Source organism: Rhinolophus hipposideros (genome assembly GCF_964194185.1).
Source record: "Rhinolophus hipposideros genome assembly, chromosome: 2".
Lineage (NCBI taxonomy): Eukaryota > Metazoa > Chordata > Mammalia > Chiroptera > Rhinolophidae > Rhinolophus > Rhinolophus hipposideros.
In genome coordinates, this window is record NC_138048.1 from 84,559,300 (window position 1) to 84,576,861 (window position 17,562).

At 39.6% G+C, this 17,562-nt stretch overlaps 1 protein-coding gene across 1 annotated transcript in view; it reads left to right on the forward strand.

Moving 5' to 3' along the window:
* The window catches only part of PLCH1 (phospholipase C eta 1), a 202,184-nt gene that overhangs the window by 17,947 nt on the left and 166,675 nt on the right, over positions 1-17,562 (forward strand). Inside the window, exon 2 of the mRNA XM_081025261.1 lies at positions 6,059-6,177. Coding sequence (XP_080881387.1) covers positions 6,099-6,177 — 79 coding nt within the window. The 5' untranslated portion in view covers positions 6,059-6,098. The remainder of the gene's footprint in view (positions 1-6,058; positions 6,178-17,562) is intronic.

A 17,562-nucleotide genomic window follows, 5' to 3' on the forward strand; every position in this document is an offset into this window, starting at 1 on the left:
GGTCCTTGGCTCATCTAAATCTGGTTGAATGAAAAATTGGGTTTTTTGCACAGCTCTTTCTTCCCCTGCCCCAGCCCTGCTAACGCCATTCATTGTCTCCACCTCCATCTCTAAATTTTGAAATCATTTGCTCTGATTCTGGAGGTCAGAGTGAACGACTTCCTTCCTTTAGACTGGGCATATAGTGAAGGCATTACTGATGTTTACTGGGGCCTGTAGTGTGTGCACAGCCCAGGCCTGGCCCTCAGAGGCAGCTTACAGCCTGCTCCTACCCTGTAGCGGCAAACAGATGCCAGGGGAGGTAAGACAAGCAAGCTCTGATGAAAATAAAGAGGTACACAACCTGAAGACCATAGGGTTCCATTACTTATATAAACTTTTGTGCTTTAGCTCAACCATTTACATTCCCTGAACCTCCTCTTCCTAAAAACACCCACCCAGAAGAGTTTCTTCAAAGAATGGAGATAATGTTCATGAAGAGTGGTTTTTCAGCTTTGGCTGCACTTTAGAATCACCTGTGGAGCTTTAAAACCCACCGATGCCCGAGTCCCACCTTCAGAGAATTTGATGTAATTGGTCAGGGGTGTGGCCTGGGAATAGGGATTCTAAGGTTTCCTAAGTGATTGATTCTAATGTGTAGGTAGTCAAGGTCGAGAGGCCTTATCACAGTTCCAGATACATAGTATTATAGTACTCAATAACTGGTACATAGGATTATGATAGCTCAGTGCATGAGAGAGTTTTAGGTAAATTGGAGGGAGAGATTCCTGAGGGCATTTTGGGAAGGCAGTGGCATTTTACGCAGCCCGTAAAGAAAAAGGCAGCGATTACAGTGTCAGCAAAGTGATCTGGAAGTTGGAAAGCCTGGTCCATTGATGTGAACCAGTGCTCAAGTATCGCAATATTGTATAAATCTCTGGGATTTGTCTCTGTCCTCCAAGAGTTGAATGTCTCACCCTCATTGGATGTATCTGAGGGTCTTACCTACATTTGTTACCTGCTGCTATGCAACAAATTACCCCCAATCTTAGTGTCTTAAAACAACAATCATTATTATCTGTGACTGTTTCTGTGGCTCAGAAATATAGATGGGGGTACAGAGGGGATAGCTTGTCTCTGCTTCTCTGTATCTGGGGCCTCATCTGGAAGACTTGAAAGCTGGGGGTTAGAATAGTCTTCAGGTTCATTCATACACATCTGTGGTTGATGTTGGTTGTTGGCTGAGGGCTTAGTTGTGGCAATCAGCTGGAACATTCACACCTGGGCTCTCTTACAAGTTGGTGGCTGGGCTCCCAGGGCAAGCATCCTGCGAGAGACAGGGAGCCAGGCAGAAGCTGTATCCATTTTATGACCTAGATTGGAAGACTCATGGCATCAATTCCAACTGATTTTGTTAGAAATGAGTAATTGAGTCTAGCCCATAATTACAGGAAGGTAAATTAGATTCTTCTACCATTTGAAGGGAAGAAATGTCCAAGAATTTATAGGATATATTGAAAAACCACCATCTTACATAATACCTTATTTCCTTCTAGCCTGTCATGGCTAGAACTTTGGGTTTGGAATCTGAAAATTTGATTTCAAGTCCCATTACTAATTTTTCTTAGCAGCATCTGTGAATCACATACTCTTACATACCCTTTTCTCTCTTTTTTCATCCAGTTAAAAGGAAGTCAAATGAGAGTCAGGTATGTGCATGTGTTTTACTAACTACATACAAATGCACATTATTCTTTCATCTTTTGATTCCACTAAACTTCATCCTTGGACTGAGAATGAACAGAGTGCAAAATAAAGAATGACACGTGAAATTGTAAGATCAACTTAGTAAGAACAAATGATCAACTTAGTAAGGACAAATGAGCATGAATACAGGCAGGGTTCTCTTTAATTCCATGTAACTTAAAATATTTCTAATATAAATCATAAATACACTTTTTATAGGAAATAGTTACTACTGATATTACTGAAAATTATTTCCAAGTCTTGGGAAAAGTTATTGTTAAAATACAGATGTCTTTAAATTTACATACATGTATGTACCAGGGGTGTCAAAAAAATCTATACAAGTGGACACTTTGGTCAATGTTGCTCAAGCAGTAGTTCGCCGTAATCAGAAGTGTCTGATGGTAATTACTTTGAGCACCTCTTGTAATTGCAGAAGTCCAACTTGTATTCATATTCTGTTGTTAGTATATATTATTGCAATTTTAATACAGTTTTCCTTTCTTAAAATGTGTATACATATTTTTTGGCACGCTGTTTATATATGGTATATACTGGGAGTGCCAAAAATATGTATACACATGACTTGTATTCATTGTTTGTTATTGGTATATATTGAGTGTTACAATTTTAATACAGTTTTTTCCTTTCTTAAAACGTGTATGCATTTTTTTTAATTAAATTTATTGGGGTGACAATTGTTAGTAAATTTACATAGATTTCAGGTGTACAATTCTGTATTACATCGTCTATAAATCCCATTGTGTGTTCACCACCCAGAGTCAGTTCTCCTTCCATCACCATATATTTGATCCCCTTTACCCTCATCACCCACCCCCCCAACCCCCTTACCCTCTGGTAACCACTAAATTATTGTCTGTGTCTATGAGTTTTTGTTTCTCATTTGTTTGTCTTGTTCTTTTTGGTTTATATACCACATATCAGTGAAATCATAGGGTTCTCTGCTTTGTCTGTCTGACTTATTTCACTCAGCATTATACTCTCAAGATCCATCCATGTTGTCACAAATGCTCCTATATCATCTTTCCTTAACGCCGAATAGTATTCCATTGTGTATATATACCACAACTTCTTTATCCATTCATCTATTGAAGGACATTTTGGTTGTTTCCATGTCTTGGCCACCGTAAACAAAGCTGCAATGAACATTGGAGTACACGTGTCTCCATAGAGAAATGCTTTCACATTTTTTGGGTAGATACCCAGGAGAGCGATTGCTGGGTCATATGGTAATTCTATTCGTAATTTCTTGAGGAACCTCCACACTGCCTTCCATAGAGGCTGCACCAGTCTGCATTCCCACCAACAGTGTATGAGAGTTCCTTTTTCTCCACAGCCTCTCCAACACTTGTTATTATTTGTCTTATTGATGAAAGCCATTCTGACTGGGGTGAGGTGATATCTCATTGTGGTTTTCATTTGCATTTCTCTGATGATTAGCGATGTTGAGCATTTTTTCATATGTCTATTTGGCATTTGTATATCCTCTTTGGAGAAATATCTCTTCAGGTCCTCTGTCCATTTTTCAATTGGGTTGTTTGTTTTTTTGTTGTTGAGTTTCATGAGTTCCTTGTATATTTTGGATATTAGCCCCTTATCAGAGGCACTGTTTGCGAAAATCTTCTCCTATTCAGTTGGTTGCCTCATTATTTTGTCAATAGTTTCTTTTGCTGTGCAGAAGCTTTTCAGTTTCATATAATCCCATTCGTTTATTTTAGTTTTTACTTCCATTGCCTTTGGAGTCAAATTCATAAAATGCTCTTTGAACCCAAGGTCCATAAGTTTAGTACCTATGTTTTCTTCAATGCAGTTTATTGTGTCAGGTCTTATGCTTAAGTCTTTGATCCATTTTGAATTAATTTTGGTACATGGTGACAGATAGCAGTCCAGTTTCATTCTTTTGCACGTAGCTATCCAATTCTGCCAGCACCATTTATTGAAGAGGCTGTCTTTCCTCCATTGTATGTTTTTAGCTTCTTTGTCAAAAATTATCTGTCCATATTTATGTGGTTTTATTTCTGGGTTCTCAATTCTATTCCATTGGTCTATGTGTCTGTTTTTCCGCCAATACCAAGCTGTTTTGATTATTGTAGCCCATTAGTACAAGCAAAAATCAGGGAGTCGTGTATGCATTTTTTAAAATTAAAGTTTATTGGGGCGACAATGATTAGTAAAGTTACATAGGTTTCAAGTGTACAATTCTGTAATACATCATCTATATATCACATTATGTGTTCACCACCCAGAGTCAGTTCTCCTTTCATCACTACATATTTGATCCCTTTTACCCTCTACTACCTCCTCCCTCCTTACCCTCCGGTAATCACTAAACTATTGTCTGTGTCTATGAGTTTTTGTTTCTTTGTTTGTCTTGTTCCTTTGTTGCTCTCAGTTTTATATCCCACATCATATGGTTCTCAACTTTTTCTGTCTGACTTATTTTGCTTAGCATAATAATCGCAGGTTCTATCCATGTTGTTGCAGATGGCACTATTTCATCTTTTCTTATGGCAGAATAGTATTCCATTGTGTATACATACCACATCTTTTTTATCCTACCATCTATCGAAGGACGCTTTGGTTTCCATGTCTTGGCCACCGTAAATAGAGCTGCAATGAACGTTGGAGCACATATATCTTTACAGATAAATGTTTTCAGATTTTTTTGGTATACACCAAGGAGAGAGATTGCTGGGTCTGTATGTATGTATGTATGTGTATGTATATATATATATGTAAATGCATAGGAAAAGAACTGGAATAATACACACTTAAACAAAAGTGGTCATTCCAGGAGAGGGACATGAAATAAGGAAAGAGGCGACTTTCATTTTAAAAGAAAATTGAATTTCAGTAGTTTTCAGTTTTTTTCTAATTAATGAGCATATATAACTACATTATTCATATACTGAAAAAATATTTTTTGAAGCAGAGATATTTGTTGTATGCGGTATTGGGTGGAGAGAGGTTAGATGGGGGTGGGGGTTGTCTCCATAATCAGCCATTTTCTGTTGTATTTTACCATTGGGTCCATGAATGATTTTATCTTAGAGTGGTGGGACTCATCTTCAGCCTGAGGGTGTGGGAGAAGGAGCCAGACTTAGTTAGGAGGGGATGAGGCTAGAAGAACCAGGTAGGAGTTGAGGTCTGCAGCCAGAGGAAAGGTAGGATAGGTTGGGGTTAGGTTAGATTAGATCACTATTGGGGAAGGCTAAGAATGAGCCTTAGGGAGCCAGGGAGAAGCTCTGGCAAAGCTTTAGGAGCCTTCACCAATTGTTACATGCATGAATAGACAAAACCTTGATAATTTATTTTTTTTACTTAAGCGGCTGACCTCATCCTGGAGCACAACTTTACAAAACTCTCGATTGCTTTAGTAAGGCAGATGACAAATTGTTTCCCACCTGTGGGTTTTCCTTCACGCCTGCCTTGTTTGGTTTTGCCTGGCTTTATTCTGTGACCAGAAAAGAAGTTGGAATTCTGAAAAGTTGCTGTAGCCAAATCCTGTGAACAAAGGGGACCTTGTTCAGGGTTATGCACATCAGCTTTTGGAGGAGTTTAATTCATCAGCTCAGATCTCTGCTTTTCAAGTCCTCGCTGTAGTTAGCATTATGTTTCTCTGTCTGTGGAGGGGCAAACCTGATGGAGGAGCAGGGCTTGTTCACCCTGCTTGAGGCCTGCATCCGATTCTAGTTATATCAATAAGTTCAGCCTGGGCCAATCCAGGCCCTAGTCATCCTAAATGGACACCTGTGAAGAATCCAAAAGAGGAGGCAAGTTTGGTTGCTGTTTGGGTTCTCCAGGGCTGCATGGATGCTGTTGTTATTTCTAAGATTTCCACAGGTCTGGGGTTTACCAGGGAGGTACTGTCACAAAATTCAGGAACTGGGAGTGAGAGCCATCCTTCTGTTGGACACTTCCCATCCTGCTACTGCAGTTTCCTGAAAAGTCACCAGCATATACTGGTTTGGGTCCCGGCCAAATACGACCAAGGCCTGGAGCACATAAGCCTGTCCTGAAACATGTTCCCTGTTAGATTCATTTTCCCTGTCGACAACAGTAACTATTTGTTAGAAATAGCAGGTGATATTTGAAAAAGCTACTATTTTAGTATGTTAAATGACATTCTATCCTTTGGGAAGACTTGAGCTAGATTTCTTAGGATCTGGGAGATTCCAGTTCCATGCCTGGAGAAGTTGCATGCCGGATGTGTTGCCCGCTAATGCCAGGTAAACTAATGGCATTACGCTGCCGGTGTGAGCATGCAGCTGCCATTTTCTTCATTTTTGTCTCATTCTGTTTCCCTTGACAGGGCAATTTGATGTTGATGGTGTGCCAGAAATTTTCTGACAATGAGTTACTGGAACTTGAAGAAAAGGAATTGCGTGCAGTACCGCAGGCATTTTCTGGTGGACAACAGTGTGTTTCATGGTAAGCTGGCTGCGTTTTGTATTCATGTAGTTAGATCTTTTATTTTGTTTCTGACAGCACTTTTATTCCACCACAGTGGGTGCAAATATGGTGTAACTGTCGGGTTGCACCAAGAGCCTGAGTTAACCTGTTTATGGATAATGACCGAGAAGCCCCACTGGACGCCATTCATCATCTCCACCTCCATCTCTAAAGTTTGAAATCATTTGCTCTGATTCTGGAGGTCAGAGTGAACGACTTCCTTCCTTTAGTTGGGCACAAGCTTAGTTGTAAGCAATGTGCCCCATCTCGGCAACCATAATGTTGCCAACACTTTCTACCAACACCGTAAATATGTCAGTGCCTTTCCTCTTCAAGTACACTGTCAACTACAGGAATACCCCTTTCTGATGTGTGAAATTTGGGGACGCTAGACCCCTAGTAATTATTCAATTAATATTGAGTCATCAGGGAGTGCTTATTACCAAGCGTAGTGTGTGCCTTCTATCAGGCCACGTATCCAAACAGAACAGAGCAGCTCGCAGCACTTACCCATCACTCTCATGGTGGATTACTGCAGCCACAAATCAGAGAGTAATCAGTATTAGTCATTTTCATGGCACACCAAGACTAATTGCCCTCACGCTGCTGGTGTGTTTATTTTGTGGTATACAGTCAGGGATAAGCTCTGTCCTCAATCAGTCCTGTAATCAGGACTCCCTGGAGTGAAATTTATTGAAGAGTCAAAGATTTATGTGTAGCTAGAATTTTTGGAGCAATCTCCATCAAAATTGTAGCGGGAAGAGAGAGATTTCACTGCGAGGAGCGTGCCGTTTGACAGAATCCTATAATCTAAGCTGCCTTCAAATTTCCAAATTTGGTTTTTCTTCCCCAGTTTGGTAATGGACGATGTTTTTGTTGCTTTAAGTTTAAGGTAGCAAACTTAACCTTACTTTTTTAAAGAGCTTTAGAGTTTATGATGTTTTTTCACATTCCTTCTATCTCCACACTATAAGACTTCACTAGGCAGAGGATGATTTTTATAGGTGAAGAAAGGGAAGCAGAGATGAAATGACCAGCCTAAGCTGAGGTAGCAAAGGTCCCAACTAAAATTCCTGCCTCACCTTTCCAGGGTGGCTCTCTGGACATTGCGAAGGGAGGGGCCCTTGACAAAGGGGCCATGGGAATTATGACTGAACCTTGTGGTACTGAGTTGTACTTTTTCTGTGAACCTCATGAAGTGTCTTGTTGTTCATTGCTTCATCTTTCTCTTTCACACAGTGTTTTGCTGTGTGATATTTTCTGTTAGAACTTTATTTGTATTAAAAAAGCTTATAAGTATGGTAATCGAAGAAAACACAGGTGTTAGAAAAACTAGCTCTAATTTTTCAAGTTTCATTTTGTGCCAGTTTTGAAGAAGTTCAGATTTAAATCCCTTCATGCATTAGTTTAGAATGCCTCTGTCCCGAAGTCTTAAAGACTGTAACAACTTAAAAACCATTGCCTATGTATTTTTATGGTTGCATTACCACTTAGTGTACTACTGTGTTGCAGATAATTATACTGAGGGCTTGATGATCATTGTCATATTGAATCCTTGCATTACCTTTGCAATTGTTGTTACTCATCCCATTTTATGGATGGGGAGATAGAGGTTTGCGGGAGGTTGTGAAGACGTGTTCTAGAATTCAAACTGTATTCTGTCTAGTTCCAAAATCGCACTCTTGCCTCAGGTGTCATCTCCATTTCAGTAGAGAAATGAACACTCTGCGAGGTTTACGTTCTATTCAACAATACTTGCTGTGCTGTTAACTAGCAGTGTGTGATCTTGGGCAAGTTATATAACCCTTCAGGATCTCAGTCCTCTCCTCTGTGGAATGAATGTGCTGCTCTCAATGATTTTCGAGGTTCTTTCCAGTTCTAATCTCTGAGATTCCGCTGAGATTCTCTGAGAATTAGAATTACTATATTTTGTGAGCTACCATTTCACTTAACATGAGATACACTAGAGGGCAGTAGAATACTTAGAGTATGAACCAGTTACTTCTTACATTCAAGGATTGCTCTTTGTGAAAGAGTAATGTAGAGATATCACATCTGCCCAAGATGGAAATGATTAGAGTCAATTAGAATTATGATTCTATTCATTTATAATCAAGCAGTAGCTGTAAGTACTTCTGATGGTGTAAAACACCATTTTGGATTTTTATGGCAAGGATATATAATTCAGGAAAGAATGGTGCCTCTGCTTTTCCTCTTTATTTTATTTACCTGTACGGAAAATTAATGTTAAGATAGGAAATTATTTAACTTAAAGGAGGGTTATGAAGATTCTTGGTATGTTTTAAGTCAAGGGATGTCCAGTGTTAATATCTGTAGAGGATTTCTGAGAGAAGAAAGGGACAGGACATGTTGACTCAGACATGTCAGATTTATTTGGAGGGGCTTCTGGAACATAGGATGCGTGTTCACATGTTTTTTGCATACTAGCTTGGCTTCTCTTTGTCTCTCAATAACTGTCTTTACATTACCAAATCAATCAAAACGAAAAGGAGCAAAACCTCTTCCATTATAAACAGAAAAGAACCATTCCTCTGCAAAATAATTGACTTGTAGAATATACAGACTTGAATAAACAAATGGTGCTAGGCAGACTCTTTTGCATACAGAGTTAAGCAGAATTCCCAGGAGGAAAGAACTATATTAAAATGAGGGCTATGGGGGCTAAAATGGTCAACAAAAGTAACAGTAAAAATGTGACATGTAGACTGTTTCACAGTTCATAAAGCATATTCGTAGCCTCATTTTGAGTATAGAGGTGGTAGATTCTCCCTGGAAGCAATTTAGAAAATTACCCACAATCTAAAGAGAAACAGTTTTAATAATCTGTTTCTGTCCAGTCTTTTATCTATTTTTATCTTCACAGCGATTCTGATGTAGGAATGGAATATCTGGAAAAGTTAGGAAATGGTAGATGATGGTCAGTAGAAATCATCTGGTTGAGTTGACTTGTTCAGTGATGAGAGGGAACCACGTTAGGGATTATGAAAAGTTATTTTTGTATTTCCCACTTGTCTGTCCTTTGTCCATATTTTTAGGGGATCCATTGGATCCCGAGGGATCATATACCTATCAAAGAAGCCAATCGCTGGAGTTTTTCACCACTTGGCTTTTATTCTCCTGATATGTTTGAAATACAGAAAAAACTTGGGCAAAGAATGATTTGTGTAGTATGAACCTTGCTTTAATGGCTAATACATTCATGAAAATATTTTTATTTGAAAATTACCTATACCATCAGCTATTGCTCTTGGTTGCAATGAATTGCAGCATTTTTTTTTTTTTTTGGACATGGGACACAGATTCTAAACCAATAATCAGTGTCTTTTCAATTAATATATACAATTTCTTATGCACATAGCTTTTCCAAACATTTGAGTTCCTTAATAGACTATACTCGGAGGTGCTTTTTGTTTTCATGCACTGTTATAATCGTGATGCTGGGAAAAATTATTCATTGCTTTCCTATAAGTTATTAGGGTATCATTCTAACTTATTTTATTGAAATTTATTTCTGTTGCTATCATGTTGTTATAGGTGTTCAATAAAAATTCAACTGAGTAAATTTCAAAGATCTAATTTGCTTTATAGTACAACTCATCAATCAGGCAGCATCCTATCTAGCAAATAGAAAGGAGATCCGGAGTGCTATAGAAAGGGAAAGGTTTTAAAGACAGAGGTGGTGGGACAAGGAACTCATAAATGAAAAGATTATTTCTGGCTATCTTTGAGGGACAGGAGGGTCTGTTAGAAGGATTACCTCATTGGTGCTGACCAAGAAATTCCAGACTGGCTAGTTAAGATTACATTTCTGAGGAAGGTTGTAACTGCAATTAAATTAGGTATTAAATCTTGGTTTGCTGACATTGGCCTTAGCAAACCAAGTGACTCCATTTTGGGCATATTGTCTCTTCACATATGAATGTTTCTGAATGACCATCTCAAATCTAGACTAGAAATGTTTTGAGTTGAATTATGAGTGTCTCTTACTACCTATGGATAAAATTAAGGATAGTTCTCTTATTAAATATTTATGTAGTATGTCTTTTCAAAAAGTGCCTTATATATACTTTCACTTTGCCTCACAACAATGAAACTAATTAATTTAGTTGATAAATGAATTGCTTTTACTCCAGCCTCCTTTTCATGGCCAGTCGGTGAAGTGAGGACAGAAACTTGACTGCTAGCTTAGAAAGGAAAGTAGGCGGGAATGGGATCCTGGAGACGAGTTCTGTTTCCAGCTTCACTGTTAACTTGGTAGCCTTTGTCCCCTGAGTGATCCTCAGTTTCCCTATCTCTAAAATGAGGGTTTTACCAGATTCCAAAGTTCCTTCTAGCAGCAACATGCATGGGTATGCAGTGAACCACAACGTCCGATAGGCCAGGATGTGGAAAGACTGGCAAGATGGTGATGAAGAAGAGGTAAGATTCCCTTTTGATGGTAAATTTTGTAGTTAGCTTTGCACTGGCAAAAAGCTACATTTCCCTTTAGGGAGAGAGGTAGGGGTGTGTGTGTGTGTGTGTGTGTGTAAGGATGTAGGGTGTGTGTGTGTGTGTGTGTGTGTGTGTGTGTGTGTGTGTGTAAGGATGCTCATGAGTTTCTTATGATCGTGGAGTGACCAGTAGCTAGGACTAAAAAGCAAGCTTTCAGGACGAGTGTCATTATAGTATTCAAAAAAAGAAGCAAAGACATTTTCTTTCGAATTCCATCCTACCTGGAAAAATAAAGAAGAATGTCAGATTCTGCCTGGCAAATATGAAACGAGAGTGAAATTATGCAGAAGTGAATTATGTTCTCATTAATTTAGGCCACTTATTAGGAGGTTTTGACTTCAGCAATCTGCCTTCTTTAGGGGATTGGAGCTTCACTAGATTTTATATTGAACTGTCACTTCTTCACTGAGCCAAAGCTTTTCCAGTCAATGGCTATATAAACATCCTCTCCCAGGTTCAGAAAATATCTGTGCACATAAGAGTTCCTATTAATGCAAAGATAGTCAAGATTTTTATGAGCATCATTAAAGTACAAAGCATTATCTCTTGGAGAGGAACATTGGAACATGGGAAAAATTTCCAAAACTAGTTGAGAGAAAAGATTATAAAAAGAAGATAGGCTTTAAGGGAGAAAATGTACTTGAGTCATTTAAATTAGATAAATGAGAATAGAACTAATTCTGGAAGCAGTTTTGCCCAGTAGGTTACTCTTTAGCCCCACCCTCCAGACTCCCTACCCTCCAACAGTGACCATGAGGCAGAAAGCTTTGACAGCAGGTATCCTTTCAGTTGTGTGATGTTAGGTACATCTTGCAAGTATGCCAGAGGCAGGGAAGGCTTAGCAAGGCCTGACCCGGAGGGGTACCTTGCAGGGGTTGCTTTGGGTGAGTTGTTCCATAGGCCATAAGTTTCCATGTCAGCAAAATGCTGTACGCGATTTAGGACAAATGACCCCTAAACTCCCAAGTGCTAAGATTTCAAGAAATGCTTGCTTCTCTACCTCTCCCCCTCACCCCACTTTTAAACAGAGAATTGGAGAATCTGCTGTGAATTAACTGACGCCTTTGATTTATGTACTTTTCCTTTTCCCTTGTTTGAGATAAATCAGGGCCAACCTTTTAGGCCTCACAAAAGTGAATACTTAACGTTTAGGTTATAACACAAAGGAAATAATCTTTAATGTTAGCTGGTATGAAACAGGCTTATTCTGTAACATTTTCGGAAGCGCGTGCTCTTTCTTCATTTCTTGGATATATAGAAAATTCTCAATGAACACCTCAGTGAAATGCTATTTATTTATCTATTAAAATTGAAAGTTCATTTCTTTTTTTGTTCTTGCTCCGTAATGAGCATTCCATTTGTGACTGGTCTTATTGAGCGTGCTCAACTTAGTGTAGTATGTACATGAAATTCTTTATATTTTTTCAATTCATGCTTTAAAAAGTACTCTTTACAACATCTTGGGCAGACTCTATTACTGTTTGGCTAGTTTTGGTTGTTGAGGGTCTAGTCTGGTTTAAAATGTTCCTCTCAAGCTCATTTAAATCCCATCTCCTCCCCTCCCTCAGCACAGGCCTGACATGACTCTTGCGGGTTGAGGGAGGGCGTTCAACTTGCTCTGTTACTCTTCTTCCCTTAGAAGAAAAATTCAAGGCCTAGCTTCTCAGATTTTGGTACAGGGAAAAGAAGGGGGAAGCAAAGGTCTTTGACCTACACCCTGGCACCTGTTTGTTTGTCAGTGGTGGTGAGGTGATCAAGATGACCTCTGGTTCCATCTTCTACAGACATTTAATCCCACCTTGGCCTTCTCTGTCACAAGCACTCTTCAGAGAGAACCCACTCTCTCCCTTGAGCCCCACCCACTGTCCATTTCCCCTGGTCCAGCTATGGCTTCCCTTGGCCTGAGGGCCCTGGGCAGCTGTCTGGTCCATGCCCTATCTCTTATCTGCCATGTTTCTTCCTATGGAGTTACACAGACTGCTGTGGGCTGTGGAGAATGGATAGGATGGAGTATGAAGGTGTCCTCGTCCTCTTCCCAGGCCCATTGACTGCAGTCTCTTCTTACACTGTTACAGGGGCTGCTTCCGTATGCATTTGCCTTGAAAAGATCCCTGAATCCTTTTGTAGCTCTTCCCCTCTGCTTGTCTCTGGGGTGAGGCCATTTCTGCTGCTCCAGACACCTTGGCTGTACACATAATAGGGTTCAGGTACTGTGATTTTGAATGGATGGAATCCCACACTTTCCTACCAATGACAATTCTCCGTGGACCCATCCAGGCTGGTCCTTGTCCATTCACATTTTGGCTTAGAGTGACTTCATTTCCCCAAAGGTACTGGTGTTGGTTTTCTTCGTTGGGCTTGCTTCTTGCAAGGTTGTATAGCTGAATTGATCAGAACTAAGCGATGATCTAGGTTTATAAAAAATAAACCTAGATGATCTAGGTTTTATAAAAATAAACCTAATTTGATGGGGTGGTTTTGCTGTGTATGCCATGCTTTCTATGTCGAGGTCATTCATGCTCTGTACTGATGCAGAGCAAAATGGCAAATTGAAGATCTGCATACCGGGAAGCCCACATGGATGAGAAATAACAATGTTCAGTCTTTGAAACTTGAGCTTTAGTTGGTGTCTGAAACAAGCCTATTGCAGTAAGGGAGATTTTTTGGCTGGCCTTTCCTTTTAGACTCTCAAATTCTTTCTCTTAAAACCATGGAGTCTCCAGCAAGTAGAAAGGCCCTTGATGGTTTTATTCCTTTATGCTTAGGAATACCAATTTTCTAATTACTCAATTAGAAAGAAGAGGGGCCGGCCCGGTGGCTCAGGCGGTTAGACCTCCATGCCCCTCACTCCGAAGGCTGCCGGTTCAATGCCCACATGGGCCAGTGGGCTCTCAACCACAAGATTGCCAGTTCAATTCCTTGAGTCCCCCAAGGGATGGTGGGCAGCGCCCCCTGCAACTAAGATTGAACACGGCACCTTGAGCTGAGCTGCCGCTGAGCTCCCAGATGGCTCAGTTGGTTGGAGCTTGTCCTCTCCACCACAAGGTTGCCGGTTCGACTCCCGCAAGGGATGGTGGGCTGCGCCCCCTGCAACTAGCAATGGCAACTGGACCTGGAGCTGAGTTGCGCCCTCCACAACTAAGACTGAAAGGACAACAACTTGAAGCTGAACGGCACCCTCCACAACTAAGACTGAAAGGACAACAACTTGGCTTGGAAAAAAGGCCTGGAAGTACACACTGTTCCCCAATAAAGTGCTGTTTCCTTTCCCCAATAAAACCCTTAAAAAAAAAGAAAGAAGAAATATGTCTAATAAACAGTCAACTTTTCCTTCAGATTTGCAGACTTCTCACGTTTTAAGTGGTTACTTATGAGAATTATTTTCTATCAGACCTGTGTTACAAATTTAAGTCATTGTTCTTTAAACTGCATTCCAATAATTATAATTAATTTTCCTCTGCTCTCTCATTTTCTCAATTGTCTTTTCCAACTCTGTGTCTAATGTATGCACAGAAATTGATGGGAGGATGAAATGTCTTTCCACGAGTAGATTTAGAGTCCTTCTAGGGCAACATAATTAATTAGTTATACAAAAGATTCAGATTTCTTTTGTGGACTACAGTAATAATTATTAGTGATTGCATTTGTAATAAAAAAACCTCCTATCTCCCATCTATCACAACAAAGATGGAATATTCCAGTTTGTTCCTTTATACTATGTAAATGAAAACTCATCCCAATAGACTTGTGATAGTTTATATTTTCTTAGGGCTCATTTCTTTCAGGAAGTATGTCTGGGGTTATTACAAGTGCAAACTGTTGATTTCAAAGGGATATTTACTCCTAGATATTTTTATTTAAAGCCCATAGCCTACTGTGTGTTTCATCCACACCCACAGCTTCAGCTCCCATTTACGTGCTCATAACTCTCAACAGGATGTCCCTGGTTTAGACCACCCCTCTGTGCTTCATACCTAAATGTCCATCCTCTTACCTAATAGGTCCACTGATGCCTTCCAGGTCTTCAGACTCAACATGTCTAGAGCAGAATGCCCACTTTCCCATTTGTATCCTGCTGCCTTGCCAGCCCTCTCTCACCCTTCCCCGGCCTCTTTGCACCCCAGCTACAATGACCTTTTTTGTTCCTTGCCCACAAAACTTACCCCTTCTTCACTTATCAACTCATCCTTCAGATCCAAGTAAAGGTCCCTCCCAGACAGGTTAGGCCCCTGTTTTATGCTCTCCTATCACCCTGCATTGCTGTCTCCTTGCATTATTGCAATTAATTTCGTGATAACCAATTTAATTTCTGTCCCTCCCCCTCCTAAGTTCCAGGAGACAGACAGTGTTCTGACTTCTATCTCCAGTACATAGTAGAATGCATTGCATACAACAGGTGCTTAATAAAATATTGCTGAATGAATTTACTCATTTTATTTAATAGGGGAAATAAGAACGACTTACTGTTTAATTATTTTTGCACTCTGTTAGGTTTGGCTTTTAATCTTTGTGCTGTGGAATGCATCACTTCTCTGGCTGCAAACTCTCTTTTCTTCACTCACACTTTTGCTTTGAACAAAAGAATACCCATAAACCACTCCTTTCTGAGATTGAGAAGGAAAGGCCACTTCTGCTGAGAATCCTAGTGTGCTTTAGAAAAGATTATGACAAATGTATAATGCCTCAAAATGGAAAAGGACAAACCCATTTCTTTAAAAGAATTTTTTTAGACATTTTGAATTAATTTAATAATACTTTCTGAAATTTTTATGTTGGTTATATATACTAGTATGTTTATTTGGTTCAACTCTGAAAATGGAGGTTTTACTCACTAAAAAAACACTATTAGTAAAAGCTGTTTAATTGCAGCATTTTGCAGACTATTAAAATTCCTGCTGGTATTTGAAAATCTCCAATCACAGAAGTGTTGTCTATGGTTTAATTTTTACCCCAGAGAACATAAACTATATCTTAAAAAACAAAAGCACCAGTTTTCTCAGTAACAGAGGAGGAAAGGAGGCCTGGGGATACATGAAGAGAATAATCAAACAGCATAGGGCTTCTTTAAAAGTTAAGAAGATACACTTTCATTACAAATTTACAAACAAGAAAATGGTCAGCATCTAGACCTTTTATCTAAGAATCTCAAGCAACATGAGTACAATCCTGACTTCGAGGTACCAGAGTTACTCTGAGGTAGCAACTACTTGGATAGGATAAATGTAGAATTTGTGGACATTTTTTTTGTTCAGTTTTGTTTTGCCCATATTCATCTTTTGGTCAAAATATGTGACTGACATAAAACAGTGTTCTCAGAATTTCTTGCATTTAAATGTGTAAGATAGTGACTTTGCCCAATTAAAAGGGGTGAACCTTTATTATTTGTATCTTATTTTTACTCCTTGCCAACTTGAAATTGAGCATCAATGCATATCCACAGGTAACCATTCTTTGAAATTATACCAATGTCAGAATTTCAAGGTATTGTGCTTTTCATCTAGCAAAGCTTGTCATTTCCAGTTGTGAAGACTTGTAATTAATTAACTTTTTAATCCAGTGGTTCCCAGCCTTGGCTGCACATTGGAATCAGTTGGACACAGACACACACACACACTGTTGCATGGGTCCCAGCTCAGAGGTTCTGATTTAATTGGTCTGGGGTATAGTCGGGTACTGGAGCAATGTTTAGAACTCTCCTGGTGCTTGTGGTGGGCTGAAGATCCCAGACATAAGGTGACAAGTTGGAGAGTCCCAGAAGACAAAAGAAGCACACACAAAAAAACAATCTATAATCTCAGTATGTGTTTTAAATCTGTACTTCTTAAAATGATTTAAAAGCTAAAGGCTAGTGATGCTCAGCTCTTGTTGTACATTAGCATTTGCTGGAGTGCTTCAAAATACAGATGGTTGCTCTCTACAAAAGCCCAGTTAAATCATCTCTGGGGGATGGGACCCAGCTCTATTCATTCATTCATTCATTCATTCATTCATTCATTCATTCATTCCTTATCTCTATATCTTTATACATGTATATATAAAGATATATATATACATGTATTTATCTTCAGGTGATTTTTTATTTTTTCATTTTTTTTATTGGGGAAGGGGAACAGGACTTTATTGGGGAACAGTGTGTATGTCCAGGCCTTTTTTCCAAGTCAAGTTGTTGTCCTTTCAATCTTAGTTGTGGAGGGTGCCGGTCAGCTTCAAGTTGTCCTTTCAGTCTTAGTTGTGGAGGGCACAGCTCAGCTCCATGTCCAGTTGCAAGGGGGCACAGCCCACCATCCCTTGCGGGAGTCGAACCGGCAACCTTCTGGTTGAGAGGACATGCTCCAACCAACTGAGCCATTCGGGAGCTCAGTGGCAGCTCAGCTCAAGGTGCTGTGTTCAATCTTAGTTGCAGGGGGCGCTGCCCACCATCCCTTGGGGGACTCGAGGAATTGAACTGGCAACCTTGTGGTTGAGAGCCCACTGGCCCATGTGGGAATCGAACTGGCAGCCTTCGGAGTGAGGAGCATGGAGCTCTAATCACCGTGCAGGCCTCTTCAGGTGATTTTGATGCAATGGGATGCGTGAGAATCATGTGGCTAAAGTTGTTGATTGACTAAAATATTGATCTGATCAGTAAACGAAATCAGGTTATTAGTTGACTGATTTAATATGGTATGTAATTATGGGCAAAGGTGACACATGAAAATTGTGATTTTTTTTTTTTTTTTTTTTTTTTTTTGCAGAGGAGTGTTGGGGCAAGTGATATGTTTACCTTCATGTAGTTCCTTTTTTTTCCTAACGTTTATTTCATATTCCTTGGAATACCATTCTTTCTTAGTGCCCTTAAAATGTGATTTGTCT